Raw genomic sequence first — 19,294 nt, forward strand, 5'->3', positions numbered from 1 at the left:
TGGAAAGAGCTGAGGCCAGACATGGGAAGAGAAAATCAGCAGAGGATGCTGCCAGCTCTGAAGAGGTGGGTACTGTGGTGTCCATCCATTTCACCACTGGGCACTGAATAATGTTGCTCTTCATTGTTTTTATTGCCATTGTGATACACATAAATTATATATTTATTATTAATAAATCTCTATATTCATATTGTTTTACAAGTTTAGTAAGAGCAAAGCAATGTCATTTGTGCTCCATTTGTGTTAACTTATTTGAAAGTTTACATGGTGTTTGGTGACTTCCGTCCATGTTATAGTCATGCACTGTTACAATGACTGTTTATTTGTGTCATGAGTTTATTCTAGAAAACCACAAAAAGAACAAGGTCATTTGGCACTGTTAGAGGAACTGGTCCTCGTTTACCTCAGTTGTGCATCATATGTCAGAAGAAAGATAAATGGTTGAAGAAATCGGGAAAGAAAACTGTAAGAGATACGCTAGTCAAAGCACAAACCTTGACAGCAGGTGATGAATCAAGTCTTGTTACAAATAGGCTGCATGATTATGACGACCTACTTAGCCCTTTATTACTTCCAAAATAACCAATCGACATAAATTTTTGGCATTCACTTTTTTATAGGATTGCTGATTGACTACACCAGAAGACGGCCAGATGGACAAAAGGTATTGGATTTAATTGGTCAGGACCCAGATTTGGTAGCTATGGAAGCGAGATACCACAGAGTATGTTTCAGAGAATTCACCCGCCAAGACTTTAGGACAACACAGCCAGCCGTACAAAGGTAAGCCATTTTGTTTGCCTGCAATCAATCTAACTTGAACATATACTGTATATAAGAGAATAGAGAATATATCTATATCTCTAAGATATAGATATATAGATATATACTAAGATATATATCTATATCTTAGAATAGAGCTATCTAGCAATGGCACATTACCTTGTTAAATTCTGGGCTTTTTGGGGTCATTGGTGAAAGTTTTTCATTGCTTTTTATATTGATGCTTTCAGAGAATCAGATCCATACACTGAAACGTACCGGAAATACTTTATGCCATTCATCCAGAAAAAGATTGTAGAGCAAGGCAAAATATATAGATTGGTGGCACTGACCAAAGTCTTCACCAAAATGATAAACAAGTATGAGGATAAAGCCGTCAAAACATTTCAGTAAGTGGCGACATTGAAAAACTAATAATATTCTTTGATGGCAAAACTTATTCACAGTAGGTCTGAATAAATATGATAGCATGTGTTACGATGTGTTACTCTAGATCTGGATGTGTTTTTTTTTGCTAAAAAAGTTCAAATCATGGCTACTTTTTTATTTATAGGGCAGAACAACTGAAGCGCTTACTACAACGAGACTGCCCAACTTTGATTATGCATGCACAGACAAAGAAAGAAGGTATAAATGTCTACCATCCATCAGCAGTTGATCATTGCAGCGATGAAGACACTGATACATACACAACAGATGATGCTGCCTCACAGTACTCCATGAGCCCTCTCAAGTTAGGTGGGACACACAATTTACAAACTCCCCTCCAATCAGCCTACTACACTCAAATCATGTTAAGCAATTCTTTAGATGAACACTCCTACAAGACGCCATGGCCTTTAACATCTGCCCATGTCAATCTCAAATCATTTGAAGAATCTGTACCTGAGGAAATTTTGCAATTTGTTGGTACACTCCTGCAATCTCGCTCAGGGATGCCTATCCCACATTCTGATAAAGTCAAAGTCACTTCAGTTTGCCAGGATTTGGTTATGCTCATGTCAAAGGGTCAGCTTACTACTCCAAAAGCGTTGGCATTGGGGCTAGTTGTCAAACATTTGACTGGATCTAAAGAGCTGATAAATATTCTTCATAACATGGGGCACTGTGCATCATATGACAGCATACAGAGGTATGAAACATCACTTGCTATGCACTCACTTGAAAACCAGTCAAAAGTGCCAGACAACTTTGAGTATGGACAACCCATAGTGGTGGTATGGGATAACATAGACTTCTTGGAAGCGACGAGAACGGGCCACAATACTACACAACACACAAATGGGATATTACTTCAACTACGTTTCCAAAAACCCAAAACCAAAACAGACAAACAAAATCGACCACGCGGTGGAACTAGAACACTAATCCAATTTACTGAATCAATAGACCACCTGCCCACATATTCAAGAACAAACCCTGCACATTTGAATGCAGTTGAGATCTCTCCCATACAAAGAATTCTTGACACTGACATTCTTGAGTTCCAGTTTGCCCTTGTACGCAGGCAAAACGAATACAGCAAGCCTAGCTGGACTGGTTTCAATAAGATGTTTAGGCAAGCTGAAAGCTCTCCCAAAACTGAGATTATGTACCTGCCAGTGATACAGGCTGCCCCTACTGATATTGAGGTTGTAAATCAAGTTCTTCAGAAAAGTATCGATGACGCTGACAAGTTTGGTATAGAAACTGCAGTAGTAGTGTTTGACCAAGCTATATATTGTAAAGCACAAACTATTCGCTTCCTCAATCCCATTCTGATGTCAAGACTTGTCTCTAGATTAGGAGATTTCCACACAGTGATGGCTTTTCTTGGTGTGATAGGCAAAAGGTATGGTGATGGTGGGTGGGCTAAAATAATCACAGAATCGCAATGTATCGCTGAAGGAAGCCTGAAAGGGGTGATCAATGGTCACAGTTACAATAGGTCCATCATGGCACACAAACTTTGCATGGAAGCACTGTATGACCTATTGTTGGATGAATTCGCTGAAAGTCTTGAATCCTCTAGTGCCCTTGACTTTTTTAGTTTGTACGTTAGTAGAGCTGTTTCCAATCACACTGAATGTAATCAATCTGAACTCGCCCACATGAATCAGGCATTCCAAGAGTTTATAGTCACCTCTTCAAAAGGCAACCCCACATTTAGATTCTGGGTAGAGTATATTGAAATGGTGACACAACTGCTAAGTTTTGTCCGCGCCACAAGGGAATCTGATTGGAACCTCCATGTCAACTCACTACATAGACTCTTGCCATGGTTTTTTGCATACGACCACTCTAACTATGCAAGGTATGGGCACACTTTACTATATGGAGATGACGCAGCTGGCAAAGACTCACCCCCTAATTTACCAAGCAATGACAGATCACCGTGGTTATTCTACCTTTCAATATGAGCATCACCGCCCATTCTCCAGCGTTGCCTGTGATATGGCGATAGAACAGACTGTCAATCGGAATTCTAAATCACAGGGAGGTCTCATTGGATTCACAAAAACCCAATCTGCCTCACAGAGATGGACCATGGCGCATCCACAAAGGACAGCTGTGCACACAGAAATAAAAAACCTTCTAGAATTGGACTCCACTACTCAGACAAGCACGGCTTGTCAGAATCAGCATGGAAAGCTGACGAAGATATAAGATGTATCATCAAAGAAATCATATTAGCTCGAATCAACCTATTCAAGCACAAATGTAAAAACCTTGTCTCTATCGTCAGTAGAGTGGAGGCTTCAACTGACATTGCCTATGATTTACAAAATGCAAGACAGATCGGAGAAAAGCAGTTTCAAGATTTTGTCACCAAACGGATGGCAACTCAAGAAGTAGAATTCAATGCACCAATAAAGGCAAAGAAACTGAAAGATTTTGCTTTGAGTCAAAGTGCTAAGAAGACTTCTAGTAAGAAAAATCTACAGTGTACAGGACGGATCTTTGATCGTCTTCTTGTAATCAGCCAGCAGAGGAACATCGATCTTAGAAAAGTACTTTCTTATTCCCTTGGCAATGTAAGCTGGAGCCTGGCAAATGCGGATGGATTGATGATGAAGACAGCTAAGTCTACCCTTATGACAGCATTGGAGAAAGAGCTAGAGCCACATCCAACATGTTACACAAAATTTGAAAACCTTCCAAAATTTGATGCTGTGGTCATTGATGGAATGGCTGAGATTCAAGCTTTGAAACCCCCAGCAACATTCGGAATGGTTGCTAGTGTCCTATTGAAAAGGCTAGCATCAATCGCTACATCATATGGCTTTTCTCGGGTGGATTTTGTCTGTGATAGCTATCCTGAGGCCAGCATCAAATCAACAGAATGAATGCGTCGTGGATTGAAAGGTAGTCAAAAGGTGACAATTTTTGGATCGAATCAAATGGTACCAAAATGGTCAGACTTCTTGGCAGAGAAGCTGCCAGGAAGTTAACAAAGAAGTTTTGGTGGCTTTCTTGAGTAAGGAGTGGAGCAGTGCACAGATCAAACAGGATCTTGATGTATACATAGCATTTTCTTCCAAGTGCAACAAGATCAGTTTTCAAATGGATGGGAACACTAGTAATAAAATTATAGTGAGTCTAGCATCAGATCATGAGGAAGCTGACACAAGAATGATAGCACATATAATGTCTATCATGGAAGACTAAGGATCGAACTGTACGGTGATGATAAAGTGTCAAGATACAGATGTGTTTATGATTTGTATATCTTTGGTACATGAGCTTCCATCAGATCGATTGTACTACTTCTGTGGGAAGAAAGAACGAATGCGATACATACACATTGGAAATGTATCAGGTATTCTAACACCGCCCTACTGCCAAGCACCTCTGGGTCTACATGCACTCAGCGGTTGTGATAGTATCAGCGCATTTCATTCAAAGGGAAAGAAATCCTTTTTGAATTTGCTCAATCAGAACCCTGAGTTCATCAACGTATTAAGCTCTTTGGGCTTAGAGTTTGAGGTTGATGATGATACTCAGCAGGCTTTATAATATTGACACAACTGAAAAGGTCAATGAAGCAAGTTATTTGGTTTATTGCTCTCCCTCAAGGATTTCCCAAGCTAACCTTCCTCCAACCCAAGATGAATTGAGGCTGCATGTAATGAGAGCTGGTTACCAAGCAGCCATATGGCGTAGAGCTGTGCAGCCAACAATTGATCCACCCCTACCCACTAATCATGGCTGGACTTTGTATAATGGAAATCTCAAAATCACATGGATGACACAGAACCCAGCGCCTTCTGATGTGATGAAAGACATGTTTTGTTGATGTAAGACAGGATGTTCATCCAATAGATGCCAGCGCCAGAAGGCTGGACTCAAATGTACAGATATGTGCCAGTGCAAGGACTGTGGAAACAAAACTGGTGTTGAAGAAGAGAATACAGATTCTGATGAGGATGTCGGTAAAGCTAGGTTATTATACATCAAGTATCAGGTTATTTCTTTGAAAGTTTGCAGAAAATTTCCACTCATGATACCTTTCCCTGATACCAGACAGAAAAAAAATTCTACATTTTGGTCCAATCTTTAAACAGCTGTGACAGTTTTTGATTCATTTTTCCTTCTTGTAGATGTATAGGAGATAACACACAGTCATGGTGCTACATCAGACCGACAGACAGACAAATTATGTAATCCATTATATTATATAATATCGTGTATAAGTTCAAATCTATGCAACTTAGAAAGATATAAATATTAAATCTGAAATATACTACAAATTCTGATCTTGATTGATGTGTTGCAACCTCTTTGCTTTCCCCAAATGATGAACTGGAGAAATTTGAAATTATATCATTAAATTCATGTATTACATAATACATTATGAAAATGTTGTGGCCAGTTGAGAGAATTGTCAATTACATACTCAGAACAAGCTTCAAATTTTAGTCCAAAAACACATGGAATTTAGTGGTATTCACAATTATATTTAATACATACTTCAAGTTACGCATCTAACTTACATAATAATATCATGTAATATAAATTCAAATCCATCCGTTTTTGAAATCTTATAATATGATATTTGAAATCAGCTACAAATTTGGATCTAGTTTGATGTATCACAGTCCCGCTCTGTTCTGGTCGAACTTGTAAATTATAAAAATTATATTATTAATTTATTGTATCATATAATACATTATAATTAGTCTGGTGGCTAGTTTAGAAGTGTAGAAACTAGATATTCAGAATCAGCATAAAATTCTGGTCTAGAACATTATTTCAGCATATTGTCCATCCTAATATAAAATAAATCAATTTTTTTGAGCACTTTATGGTAGGCTGCTGCTCCGCTATAAGGTTTGATTGCTAAATCGGTAAAGGAAAATATTTTTCACGCGGTTAATTGTATTATCTCGAGTAGGAATAGCCTTTACATTCTCTTTCCGTTCGGTCAGACAAAATACCAGACAAAGACAGTCCGATATCTCATTTTTAGATTTGTACCAGTATCAAGAGGTACCAGTATTGTCGTATTGAAAGTTTTGATAGATTGCGTCTGCTGGAACAGTAACCTTTTTATACACACACACGCACACATTTCTATGCAATAATTGTTATTATTAATTCAACATATTCAGGACTTTTATACTACTTTCTCAGTTCGTAATAATTGTATCATTACCAAACCATCTTTTATTGTAATCGTAGCTAAACAGGCTTAATTTAGCTATTACTAATAATTATTTCATATTTATATTTAAACACTTTTATAGTTGTTTTATTTCGTTCCTTAATTTATTTTACCTGCACAAAATTTTTTCCTCATAATTTGAAATTTAAAAGTTACAGTTGTTTGACAAAGTTTGAAAACCTTTACAGTTTTATTTTTTCTCTTAATTTATTTAAACTGCACAAAACACTTTTCACATGATTTGAAAGTTAGAATGTTAACTGTTGTTATATGTTAAATAAAAATGATTTTTCTGTGCAAAGAATTTTATTACCCGGGCAACAACGGACATTCGTCTAGTGTATATATATATATGTATATATACATATGTATATATGTATATATATATATATATATATATATATAAGTTGCATATATATATAGTTTAGATACAGGGAATATATACAATATATGTATATTCCCTGTATATATGTTGTATAGATACTGTGTATATATATAGTATATTCAGGGAATATATATATATTGAATATAAACACTGTATGTATACAATATATATATATACATGTACAGAGAATATACATTTCTTACGTTATTACTACAAGTAAAACAACAATAATAGTTATCATTAATTCTTTCGCAACGAAATGTTTTTACCGAAACAAATTGGCTCATATAAGTTTTCATAACATTTGACCAAATTAATTTGCACAAAATTTAACATCATCTGATCCAATAAAAAAGTCACAATTGTGTTGCAGAAAGAGTTCAGCCACCTTTTGTTCTCTTCATACTACCATGGTTGACAAGTTGAGCATGTTCTGAGTCAGACGAGTTGAGTTACCGCTATTACTATAGCTTACATCATTATCGTTATTGTTATTATTACTTCATTGCTTACATCATTATTATTACCTACCTACTTATTACCTACCATTATTATTACCATTTCCTAGCAATTAAGAAGCGATATGATAGGCTAATTATACACAGCGGACACTCGTCTTACAATTTTAATTCATTGTAGTGATGTCATCGTCTAGTAAAAATGTCATGTAGAGGGGTATAGAAACCCATAGTAACTATCCAATAGAAACACCCCTGGTAAAAATCATCAAAATTCTATATACGTAGTGTACATATTAAAAATTAGTAACAAAATAGTATATTAACCTTAGTAACCATAACTACCTACAGTTACTTTAGTGTATTTAGTGGTTATGATCAGCAATAAATTTAATATTACAATGTACAGTGCACCCTTAGGATACGGTTTTAATCCAAACTTGATACGAATTTCCACTTTTTATCACTAAAACTTAACGCAATTTGCTTATGGCTTCGTTTTCAATATAATGTTAGTCGATCTTATTAAAACTTTTCTCAACATAATGCGGCAAAAAAACCCAAACGATGCCGTTTTCGCAAGAAGTGGATTTTTGTTAGCAGGTTAAGAGAAATTGTCTGACCATTGCCCTTCTGTTTGAAGGGATCGCAACTCCAACTTTGTGATTGGTTTAATGGGAAAATATTCCCGTTTTACACGTGAGAATTGCCACACTGGAAGAAACCGGTCATTGTGTTTCTTTCAAACAACATTTACGGCAAACATCAATTTGGTGTCTTCGCTATTTTGACGTACGTAATAAGCACACCAGCTGCTAAATTTGAACTCAGGCGAAAATTTTGTTGAATTTTTATGGTGAAATAAGATTCGTATGGTGATATGAAAAAATCATCATGTTCCAATTCGTAAGGTGACAAAATCATATATCAAGGTTATCGTACCCTGAAGGTGCACTGTATAAAAGTATAAACAACTAACTACAAGAAGTATGACACAATAATCTCGGACATGGCAATAAGTAAGACATGCATCACATTACACCAATGAAGATGAACAACTTGAAAACTATTTGCGGAGCTCATGTGTCGGCATTTGAAAATTGTGGGTTCTCAATGTAGCTCCAAACTTAATGGTATGTAATCAATGCAAGAGTGTAACAGAAATGTTACGTTCTCCTAGCATGCTCTTACATGTATATATATGTTCTCCTAGCATGCTCTTACATGTATATATATGTTCTGCTAGCCTGCACTTACATGTATATATATGTTCTGCTAGCCTGCACTTACGTGTATATGTTCTGCTAGCATGCTCTTACATGTATATATATGTTCTGCTAGCATGCTCTTACATGTATATATATATGTTCTGCTAGCATGCTCTTACATGTATATATATGTTCTGCTAGCATGCTCTTACATGTATATATATATGTTCTGCTAGCATGCTCTTACATGTATATATATGTTCTGCTAGCATGCCCTTACATGTATATATATGTTCTGCTAGCATGCTCTTACATGTATATATATGTTCTGCTAGCATGCTCTTACATGTATATATATGTTCTGCTAGCATGCTCTTACATTTATATATATGTTCTGCTACCATGCTCTTACGTGTATATATATGTTCTGCTAGCATGCTCTTACATGTATATATATGTTCTGCTAGCATGCTCTTACATGTATATATATATGTTCTGCTAGCATGCTCTTACATGTATATATATGTTCTGCTAGCATGCTCTTACATGTATATATATATATGTTCTGCTAGCATGCTCTTACATGTATATATACGTTCTGCTAGCATGCTCTTACATGTATATATATGTTCTGCTAGCATGCTCTTACATGTATATATATGTTCTGCTAGCATGCTCTTACATGTATATATATATGTTCTGCTAGCATGCTCTTACATGTATATATATGTTCTGCTACCATGCTCTTACATGTATATATATGTTCTGCTAGCATGCTCTTACATGTATATATATGTTCTGCTAGCATGCTCTTACATGTATATATATATGTTCTGCTAGCATGCACTTACATGTATATATATATGTTCTGCTAGCATGCACTTACATGTATATATATGTTCTGCTGGCCTGCACTTACATGTATATATATGTTCTGCTAGCATGCTCTTACATGTATATATATGTTCTGCTAGCCTGCACTTACATGTATATATATGTTCTGCTAGCATGCTCTTACATGTATAAATATGTTCTGCTAGCCTGCACTTACATGTATATATATGTTCTGCTAGCCTGCACTTACATGTATATATATGTTCTGCTAGCCTGCACTTACATGTATATATATGTTCTGCTAGCCTGCACTTACATGTATATATATGTTCTGCTAGCATGCTCTTACATGTATATATATGTTCTCCTAGCATGCTCTTACATGTATATATATGTTCAGCTAGCATGCTCTTACATTTATATATATGTTCTGCTAGCATGCTCTTACATGTATATCTATGTTCTGCTAGCCTGCACTTACATGTATATATATGTTTTGCTAGCCTGCACTTACATGTATATATATGTTCTTCTAGCATGCTCTTACATGTATATATATGTTCTGCTAGCATGCTCTTACATGTATATATATGTTCTGCTAGCCTGCACTTACATGTATATATATGTTCTGCTAGCATGCTCTTATATGTATATATACGTTCTGCTAGCATGCACTTACATGTATATATATTTTCTGCTAGCATGCTCTTACATGTATATATACGTTCGGCTAACATGCTCTTACATGTATATATATGTTCTGCTAGCATGCTCTTACATGTATATATATGTTCTGCTAGCATGCTCTTACATGTATATATATGTTCTGCTAGCATGCTCTTACATGTATATATATGTTCTGCTAGCCTGCACTTACATGTATATATATGTTCAGCTAGCATGCTCTTACATGTATATATATGTTCTGCTAGCATGCTCTTACATGTATATATATGTTCTGCTAGCATGCTCTTACATTTATATATATGTTCTGCTAGCATGCTCTTACATGTATATATACGTTCGGCTAACATGCTCTTACATGTATATATATGTTCTGCTAGCATGCTCTTACATGTATATATATGTTCTGCTAGCATGCTCTTACATGTATATATATGTTCTGCTAGCATGCTCTTACATGTATATATATGTTCTGCTAGCCTGCACTTACATGTATATATATGTTCAGCTAGCATGCTCTTACATGTATATATATGTTCTGCTAGCATGCTCTTACATGTATATATATGTTCTGCTAGCATGCTCTTACATTTATATATATGTTCTGCTAGCATGCTCTTACATGTATATATATGTTCTCCTAGCATGCTCTTACGTGTATATATATGTTCTGCTAGCATGCTCTTACATGTATATCTATGTTCAGCTAGCATGCTCTTACATTTATATATATGTTCTGCTAGCATGCACTTACATGTATATACAGTGGTGTGAAAAATAAATGGACCACCTTATAAAACTTGGTCATTGCTAGCGCTCAGCACTCAAGGTGATTAAATCCCTCATTAAGCTCTTGTTATTGAGTAGAACCTATACATAGTATACATCAAAAGAAAGCTTAGAATGAGTAGAACTTGATGAAACTAATTTTAGCTTGAAACAACAATGTTAGATAAGTTTTAGAGAGAGTCAAAGTTAGCAATTATTTTTGGCATTTCCACTCATTTTGAATAAAATTAAACCTTTATTTTATTTATGTTCAAACTCAAAGCAGTGATGGTACTCAGATCAAAGACGTTGTGTGAAACGATCTTCACGTCGTTATGTTGTGTACAACAGAATAGTTTTCTTTGAAGTTGCTAACTTGCTATAAAAGTGAACTTCTAGCGTTGGTAGATTAATTCAGTGAAATCATTCAGTCATTTTTCCGTCCTCTACCCTTTCTTTCCTGTAAGTCACCTTGCTCACCAAACCGTTTGATGGTGTTACAAACAGTACTTTTAGCAACCTTTACTTCTTTGGTAATCTCCCGCTGTGATTTGCCTTCCTGGTAAAGGTGTACGATGACTGCTCGCTTTGCTTCTGTAAGATGACGAGGCATGATGTCGATGTTTGACTGAATGAATCTACCAACGCTAGAAGTTCACTTTTATAGCAAGTTAGCAACTTCAAAGACAAATTATTCTGTTGTGCAAAACGTAACGACATGAGGATTGTTTAACGCAACGTCTTTGATGTGAGTACCATCACTGCTCTAGTTGAACGAAGTTGAACAAAAAAGCAATGAGAGGTATTCCAAAAAGGAAGGGAAAATAAATGTTCCTGAAAAGAAAGGAAAATAGATGTTCCGAAAAGGGAAGATAGATGTTCCTAAAAGGAAGGGAAGATAGATTTTATTAAAAAGAAGGGAAGATAGATGTTTCTAAAAGGAAGGAAAGCTAGATGTTACTGAAATAAAGGGAAGATAGATGTACCTAACAGGAAGAAAAAATAGAAGTTCCAAAAAGGAAGGAAATATAGATGTTCCAAAAAGGAAGGAAATATAGATGTTCCAAAAAGGAAGGAAATATAGATGTTCCAAAAAGGAAGGAAATATAGATGTTTCTATTAATGAAAGAAAAAATGTAACTTGAACTTACCGTCTAAAGCCATGCAATATATCGAGCTCTCAATCGAGCTCTCACTCGAGCTCTCACTCGAGCTCTCAATCGAGCTCTCACTTAAGCCTGAAATACAAATAACAACATGGATATGCAAGTATTAGTCTATAAATTTCTCAATCGCAAAAGTCTAGTTAGGCTTTGCCTGACAGAGTACAGCGTAATCTGTATGAGTTGATTTGATAGCGGCAGCAATTTAAAGTTAGATTATCTTCCTGTAACAAAAAGTGACATATTTTGGAAATTGTCTTCCAATCTGCTGTGCACAGGTCAGGCACTCTCAATTGTTGAAGCATGGCTGCTCATCTATGTATAGTATATATATATATACATATATGTTTATATATATGAACATATGTTTATATATATATACATATATATGTTTATATATATACATATATGTTTATATATATACATATATGTTTATATATATACATATATGTTTATATATACATATATATATATATATTATATATATATATATTTATATATATATATTATATATATATATATATATTTATATATATATACACATACAGGACAGATAGCGCAGTTGGTGAGGTATCGGGACCGTGATCATTAGGTCCTCGGTTCAAACCCCAACAACTGCACTTTTCTGTAGCTGAACTGCACGTTTCAGCTACAGGCAGCTAAGCGCTGCCTGTAGCTGAACCAGGACAAGGCAGTGAAAAATGGGTTACTGGTTCAAAACGGATGAAATGGACTCAGACTGATAACACGGTCCTCATGCAGTGCTACTTTATGAGTGAACTTCAAAAGTGGGGCTACATGGGAAGGATGCGTCAACTGTGGATAAACATGCGCCCTGAAATTGCCACTAACCGCTAAGCAACTTGTAGCTCAGAGGAGTAACATGATCAAGCGGTACCTCATATCGGAACTTGAGGTAGATGAAATTAGAGAACAATTCACCCAAGTAACCTCAACCAACAAAAAGTGCATGTCAACACACACTGTCACACATACACGATCATGTGTTGACTCACAGGTTGAAGGAGACATGCCTCAACTCACCCTTGGGTCAAGGGTGAGTTGAGGCATGTCTCCTTCAACCTGTGAGTCAACACAGGTTGAAGGAGTTGTTGATGATATTTTCCGCAAGCTCTCTCACCCTTGGGTCAAGGGTGAGAGAGCTTGCGGAAAATATCATCAACAACATGTCAGCTGCTAATGATTATGGAAGCAGGGTACCACTACGAAGAGTTAGCAAGGCCATACCTAAGAAGCTGTTAGAAGACATTAACTTGGCACTGAAGTTGATCTCAACTGAATCGATCAGTGAGACTAATGCCTTAATCTACAGTACAGCAACCATCATCTTGGAGGAGATGGATATTAAGCCACTGCCAACAAGGCAGTTCCATCCTGGCAGCTGAGGCTACAAAATAAGATCAAGCACTTGCGCAAGAAAGTTAGTAGGCTCAGTGAGAGATCTAACCACAGTTTGAAGCGTCCAAAAAGGGAAGCCACAGAAGAAGCTCTAGAATCTGCCAAACAGCAGCTAGTAGCACTCTCGGCACGACTGAAGCGGTACACCAAAGAGCGGGATAACAAGAGAATGAACAAACTGTTCATCAAAAATTCGTCTAGAGTGTATTCCCAGTTCAAAGGTGAACTGCAGAGGCCAATGTCTGAGCCTCTCCGATCAAAGTTCAAACTTCAAATTTCTGGAAGGACATCTGGGAGAAAGAGACTACTCATAACACCACTGCAAACTGGCTGAAGAGGCTTAAAGAGAGCCATCAACACACTGTGGCTCAGCAAGGACTCACCATCAGCAAATAGCATCAAGTGCAGAGTGCAGCGTATGAAGAACTGGGCAGCACCTGGCCATGACATGATTCAAGCCTTCTGGTTGAAGAAATTGACATCACTTCACACTAGAATGGCTAAGCAGATGGAATGCCTAATAAAACAAGGTGACCATCCAGAATGGCTGACCAAAGGACGAACTGTACTTCTGATAAAAGATCCAAAGCAGGGGCCAATTCCCAAAAACTATCGACCAATAACGTGCTTGCCCACCACTTGGAAACTGCTCTCCGGAATAGTTGCAGACAAACTGGAAGAGCACATGAGTCACTATATGACCATCGCTCAGAAAGGAATTGGGCGCAACACCCGAGGAGCCAAACATCAGTTACTGGTGGATCGGACGATCTGTCAAGACAGCAGGAAAAGGCAAACCAATCTTGCCATGGCTTGCATTGACTACAAAAAGGTCTATGACTCAATTCCCCATAGTTGGATACTTGAGTGCCTCAGTATGTACAATGTTCACCCTGCTCTTGTGGCATTCATCAAGATGTCAATGACCAAATGGAAGATGGAACTGGAGGCTAATGGCAAAAAGCTGGCGAGTGTCAAAATTAAGCGAGGCATCTATCAATGTGACTCCTTATCACCGCTGCTCTTCTGCATATGCCTAAACCCTCTAAGCAATATGCTGGAGGAGACTCAATATGGGTACCAGTTTAAGAATGGCACCAAGATGAACCACCTCTTCTACATGGATGACATCAAGCTGTACGCTAACAAAGAAAGGGACATTGATTCGCTAATACACCTCACTCAGGTATACAGCAAGGACATCGGAATGACCTTCGGTATTGAGAAATGTGGAAGGCTAACTCTTAAGAAAGGCCATTCTATGTTCACAGATGGCCTAAGAATGCCAAATGGTACCATCAAAGATATAGAAGAAGGGTACAAGTACTTGGGGATTATGCAAAGCAACATCAACCACGAAGCCAAGGTACGTCACAAAGCCATTACAGAATACAAGAAACGCCTTCGGCAGGTCCTACGGAGCCAGCTCAATGCCAAGAACCAAGTCATGGCAATAAATACCTACGCACTGCCAGTAATAAGATATCCATCAGGCATAATAAAGTGGACTGAGGAAGCCATCAAATAAACAGATATAGCAACTCGTAAACTGCTGACCATGCATGGAGCACTCCACCAAAAATCTGACACTACTAGATTGTATCTTAATAGGAAAGATGGCGGTAGGGGATTCAAAAGTGTACAGCAGACAGTGAAAGAAGAGGAGCAAAGCATCAAAAGCATATGCAGCCTCCATGGCCATTTCAGATAAGTTGCTAGCTGAATTTCAATCGGCTGCTCTTACAACGGACCTACGCCCTGATGATGAGGAAATTGACTGGCACGCGAAACCTCTTCATGGTGGTTACCACCAACAAATATCTAAGGTTGGCGATCTTCACCAGACATATATGTGGCTGAACAAAGGACACTTAACGGCCAATACAGAGTCGCTAATCATGGCAGCCCAGGAGCAAGTGCTCCCAACAAGGCAATTCCAAACAAAAATCTATCACACTAGGGACGATCCTAGATGCAGACTGTGCAAAGATGCGCCTGAGACCATTCAACACATCATCAGTGGATGCAAGCAGCTAGCAGGAAACGCATACACTGAGCGGCATAATCATGTCGCAGGTGTTGTGTATAGAAGTCTATGTGATGAGTATGGCCTTAATAAACCACAACACCTGTGGGAAGCTCCTGGTAAGGTCAATAAAAATGACCGCGCTAAGATCCTCTGGGACTTCTACATCCGAACTGACAAGCATGTCCTAGCAAACCAACCAGATATAGTGGTGGTAGACAAGAAAAACGAAAGGGCTACTTTAATAGATATAGCAGTACCCAATGACTACAATATAGCCAGCAAAGAAAAAGAAAAGGTAGAGAAATATCTCCCTCTTGGAGAAGAAATTGAAAAATGCTGGAATGTAAGAACAACTGTAATACCAGTAGTCATTGGGGCATTGGGCGCAATAACACCGGCGCATAAAATGTGGCTTGCCCAAATACCAACAAAAATCAACTCAGGTGAGTTGCAGAAAAGTGCGCTATTGGGAACAGCTAAGATCTTGAGGCGAGCGCTCAAACTCCCAGGTCTCTGATAGGAGACCCGAATTGCAGCAGAAATTACCACCCATACGGGGTATCCGAGGTGAGGAAACAGTTTTTATATATATATATATATATATATAATCAATAAAACAGACTATAACTTTAGATAAAACACTTTATTACTATTAGTTCCATGCTTGGTAAAAGCAATCTTCAGATAAATGTCAGCACCAGTTTTGGTTACTTATATACAGCTAGAACTATTAAAATTACTAAAGGTTTATAGCTGGAAGGTTATGGATTCATAGAAGCATTAGGTTTTAAAGTTGGACAGTGGAAACTTGCTAGCATGTCTGCAGGCGCTGACGAGTTCAGTGCGTATGTTTAATGAACTAAGGTGTGGCCTGTATATAATATATAAATTTTCTTGTAGACACAAAGTACAGTTTTAGAGCCATTGGCCAGCGGCATGGACTGCTCCAGTATTCTCCAGTTGATGGAATAGTTAGTGTTTGAATCCTTCAACCGCCATATGTGCTTGTGAGTTCAGTGGCAGTTATTTTATTTTGTTGTGTAATTGACGCTTTGTGATTGTTATAGCGCGTTTTAAATGAAGTTTCTGTGAAGCCGATGTAGTTAGCTTCACCATCATGGGAGGTGACAGTGGCTTGGTAAATTATAGCAGGCTGTAAACATTTCCTCTGTAGTGGGCAGTTGGCTTTTACACGACAGTTGCAAGCATTTGCTGGTGAATTTTTCCTGGTAGATTCTTTACTTTTCAAGAGTTTTAGGTTGTGCGAGTCGATGATGTTTCTTTATGTTTTTCATACAGCTGTAGCTGATTTTTAGAGTGTAAAAAACAGCTATAGCTGTATGAAAAATGTAAAAAACATCATTATTATTAAGAAATTAGTGAATGCGCATGAGCTACTGACCACAAGACCATTGATGTAATGGTCATAGCTCGACATCAGGCTGTGTAGCTGCCGCCTTAGTTTATTTATAGCAACAGATATTACTCTATAGCCAGAAATATTGCTATATTTATAGGAATGCATTAATCTTCTTATAATTATCTATCTTATTCTAGAGATGAATGTGTTATTGAAATATTTAGAGCAAACCATAATATACACCTATTATTACTGGTATTTTTAATAAAGTAAAAATATGTATCAATTTAGCATACAGGACTTTGTAGACAAGTTAACTATTTCTGTATGTTTTCTGTATCTGCATGTATGTCTGTACCTACATGTATTTTTGTACCTACATGTATTTCTGAACCTATGTGTAATTTTGTACCTAAACGTATTTCCGTAACTATGAATATATCTGTTATACGCATAGGTACAGATATACGTTTGATCCTCTTTTCCAACTCGTATTTTTGTACCTACATTTATTTCTGTACCTGCATTTATTTCTGTACCTGCATATATTTCTGCACCTGCATATATGTCTGTACCTGCATATATGTCTGACGAACCTCTACTGTTGTTTCTATACAATCAATAAATAACTTTATTAATATTTGAATGTATTCAGTCAAAACTCGGTGAGTGAATTCTAGCCAGATAAAAAGAGTGATCTGTGGTAATGGGTCTCATGTTGGTCAACGCAAGTTTTTTTCGCAATCGCATACAAGTATCCAGTAAATTAAAATTATTTAATGGGTGAGGTGTGTGTTTCGTTAAGTTTTTCAATTTCACAAAATGTAAAAGGTTCTTAGAAAAGCATTAAAGAAAAAGAAACATTGTGTTCTCTTCTTTGTATTTAATGGCTAAACTTTTGAACCTTGTGAGAGACATCTTTAAAAATGAACTTACAGATAATGTTAGTAAGTTTTATTAAAAATCATTATTAATTTTATTAATTATTATTAATTTTTCATAATTTGCGATTGGTTTTGACGCTTGAGGTAATCCGACTTGAAGATGTTTCAAGGTTAAAAACAATTGATTTTGATCATAGGAAAAACACTCAAACTCAAGTGAAACTGTGATTATGATGTTTATAGCTGCACTTCAGCAAACAGACCGACAGAATAGAGACACATAACGATGCAACTTGAATGCAATAGACAATATCAATTATAGCAGAGACATCATTAGGGCGCATATTTTTCTTCCGAGCATGTAACCGCAAAGTTTTGTCGATTATAATCTTGAAACATCCTGGCAGTCAAATCACATCAAACATCAAAAACGATTGCAGACGATAGAACTATATTGATACTTTCTAATAAGATCTACTAAAATTCGGTGTAAGTTTGTCTTTAACATGGACACAAGTACATGGTAATATGGATTTTAAAAGAAGAGTTATATGTGAATTAAAATATAAAAGCGTTCCATCTTTAAACTAAACATTTTTCAGGGTATAATGTTATCACCATTCTTATCATTTCGACACAAACTTTCCAATTAATTATAGGACAATTTAAATCTTCCATGCATAGATTTATTTAACTGAAAAGATTATTTGATATACAGTCACACCTCGACATACGAGTGCTCGACATACGAGTGCTCGACATACGAGTGCTCGACATACGAGTGCTCGACATACGAGTGCTCGACATACGAGTGCTCGACATACGAGTGCTCGACATACGAGTGCTCGACATACGAGTGCTCGACATACGAGTGCTCGACATACGAGTGCTCGACATACGAGTACTCGACATACGAGTGCTCGACATACGAGTGCTCGACATACGAGAATGTCGGAATATGAGCAAAATTCAGAGCGAGTTACTGCCTTGAGATACAAGAAAACTTTGAGATACAAGCATACGAGCCGGTTTTCGATTCGGCCAGTTGGTGACTGAGTATGTGAGAGGCTGCATTCGAAAGCAGCATCGCTTAGTCTTTCTCATCAAACCAGCTTGAAAAAAGTTTTTAAATTTATAGCAAAAGTGAGGCAAAAGGTGTAAAGTCCAGAAAATATGATAATAAAATTAAAAAAGATCCTATTAAATTGGAGTTAAGTTTAGTAAAAGATTAAAACTCAGCCTTGGGTGTGTGTTCTGTAAACTAGAGTAATTTAAGGTAAATTCAAAGTTTATTTTACAATACGTAGCTACACAAAAGTATAGTGTACCAAATGCGTTGCTGTCAAGCCTCTCCCACCGCTGTAAGCCGCCATACTATGTCTGTCTCAAAGGTAAGAACTCCATACAGCACTGTACATAATAATTCTAAATTTTATTAAAGAGCACTAACCAGCACTAACCGCTAAATAGGTATTTGTTACTTTGTAAGTGCAGGTAGTGAATTACAACAATTAAAAACACATTTTTTTCATCAAAATATTATGTTTGAAGTGGTTTTTTCATAACATGAAAACATTAATTTGTAGTTAGTTATTTTATATAGGAAATATTTATAAAGGAAATATTGTTTTGAGATACAAGAAAATTGACATACAAGCTCAGTCCCAGAACGCAT

At 36.9% G+C, this 19,294-nt stretch overlaps 1 protein-coding gene across 1 annotated transcript in view; it reads right to left on the reverse strand.

Annotated features, from left to right (window-relative positions):
• Positions 1-19,294, reverse strand: part of LOC137405104 (protein mono-ADP-ribosyltransferase PARP4-like) — a 107,612-nt gene that overhangs the window by 35,498 nt on the left and 52,820 nt on the right. Inside the window, exon 28 of the mRNA XM_068091329.1 lies at positions 11,916-12,002. Coding sequence (XP_067947430.1) covers positions 11,916-12,002 — 87 coding nt within the window. The remainder of the gene's footprint in view (positions 1-11,915; positions 12,003-19,294) is intronic.

The sequence above is a fragment of the Watersipora subatra genome, chromosome 9 (genome assembly GCF_963576615.1).
Source record: "Watersipora subatra chromosome 9, tzWatSuba1.1, whole genome shotgun sequence".
Taxonomy (NCBI): domain Eukaryota; kingdom Metazoa; phylum Bryozoa; class Gymnolaemata; order Cheilostomatida; family Watersiporidae; genus Watersipora; species Watersipora subatra.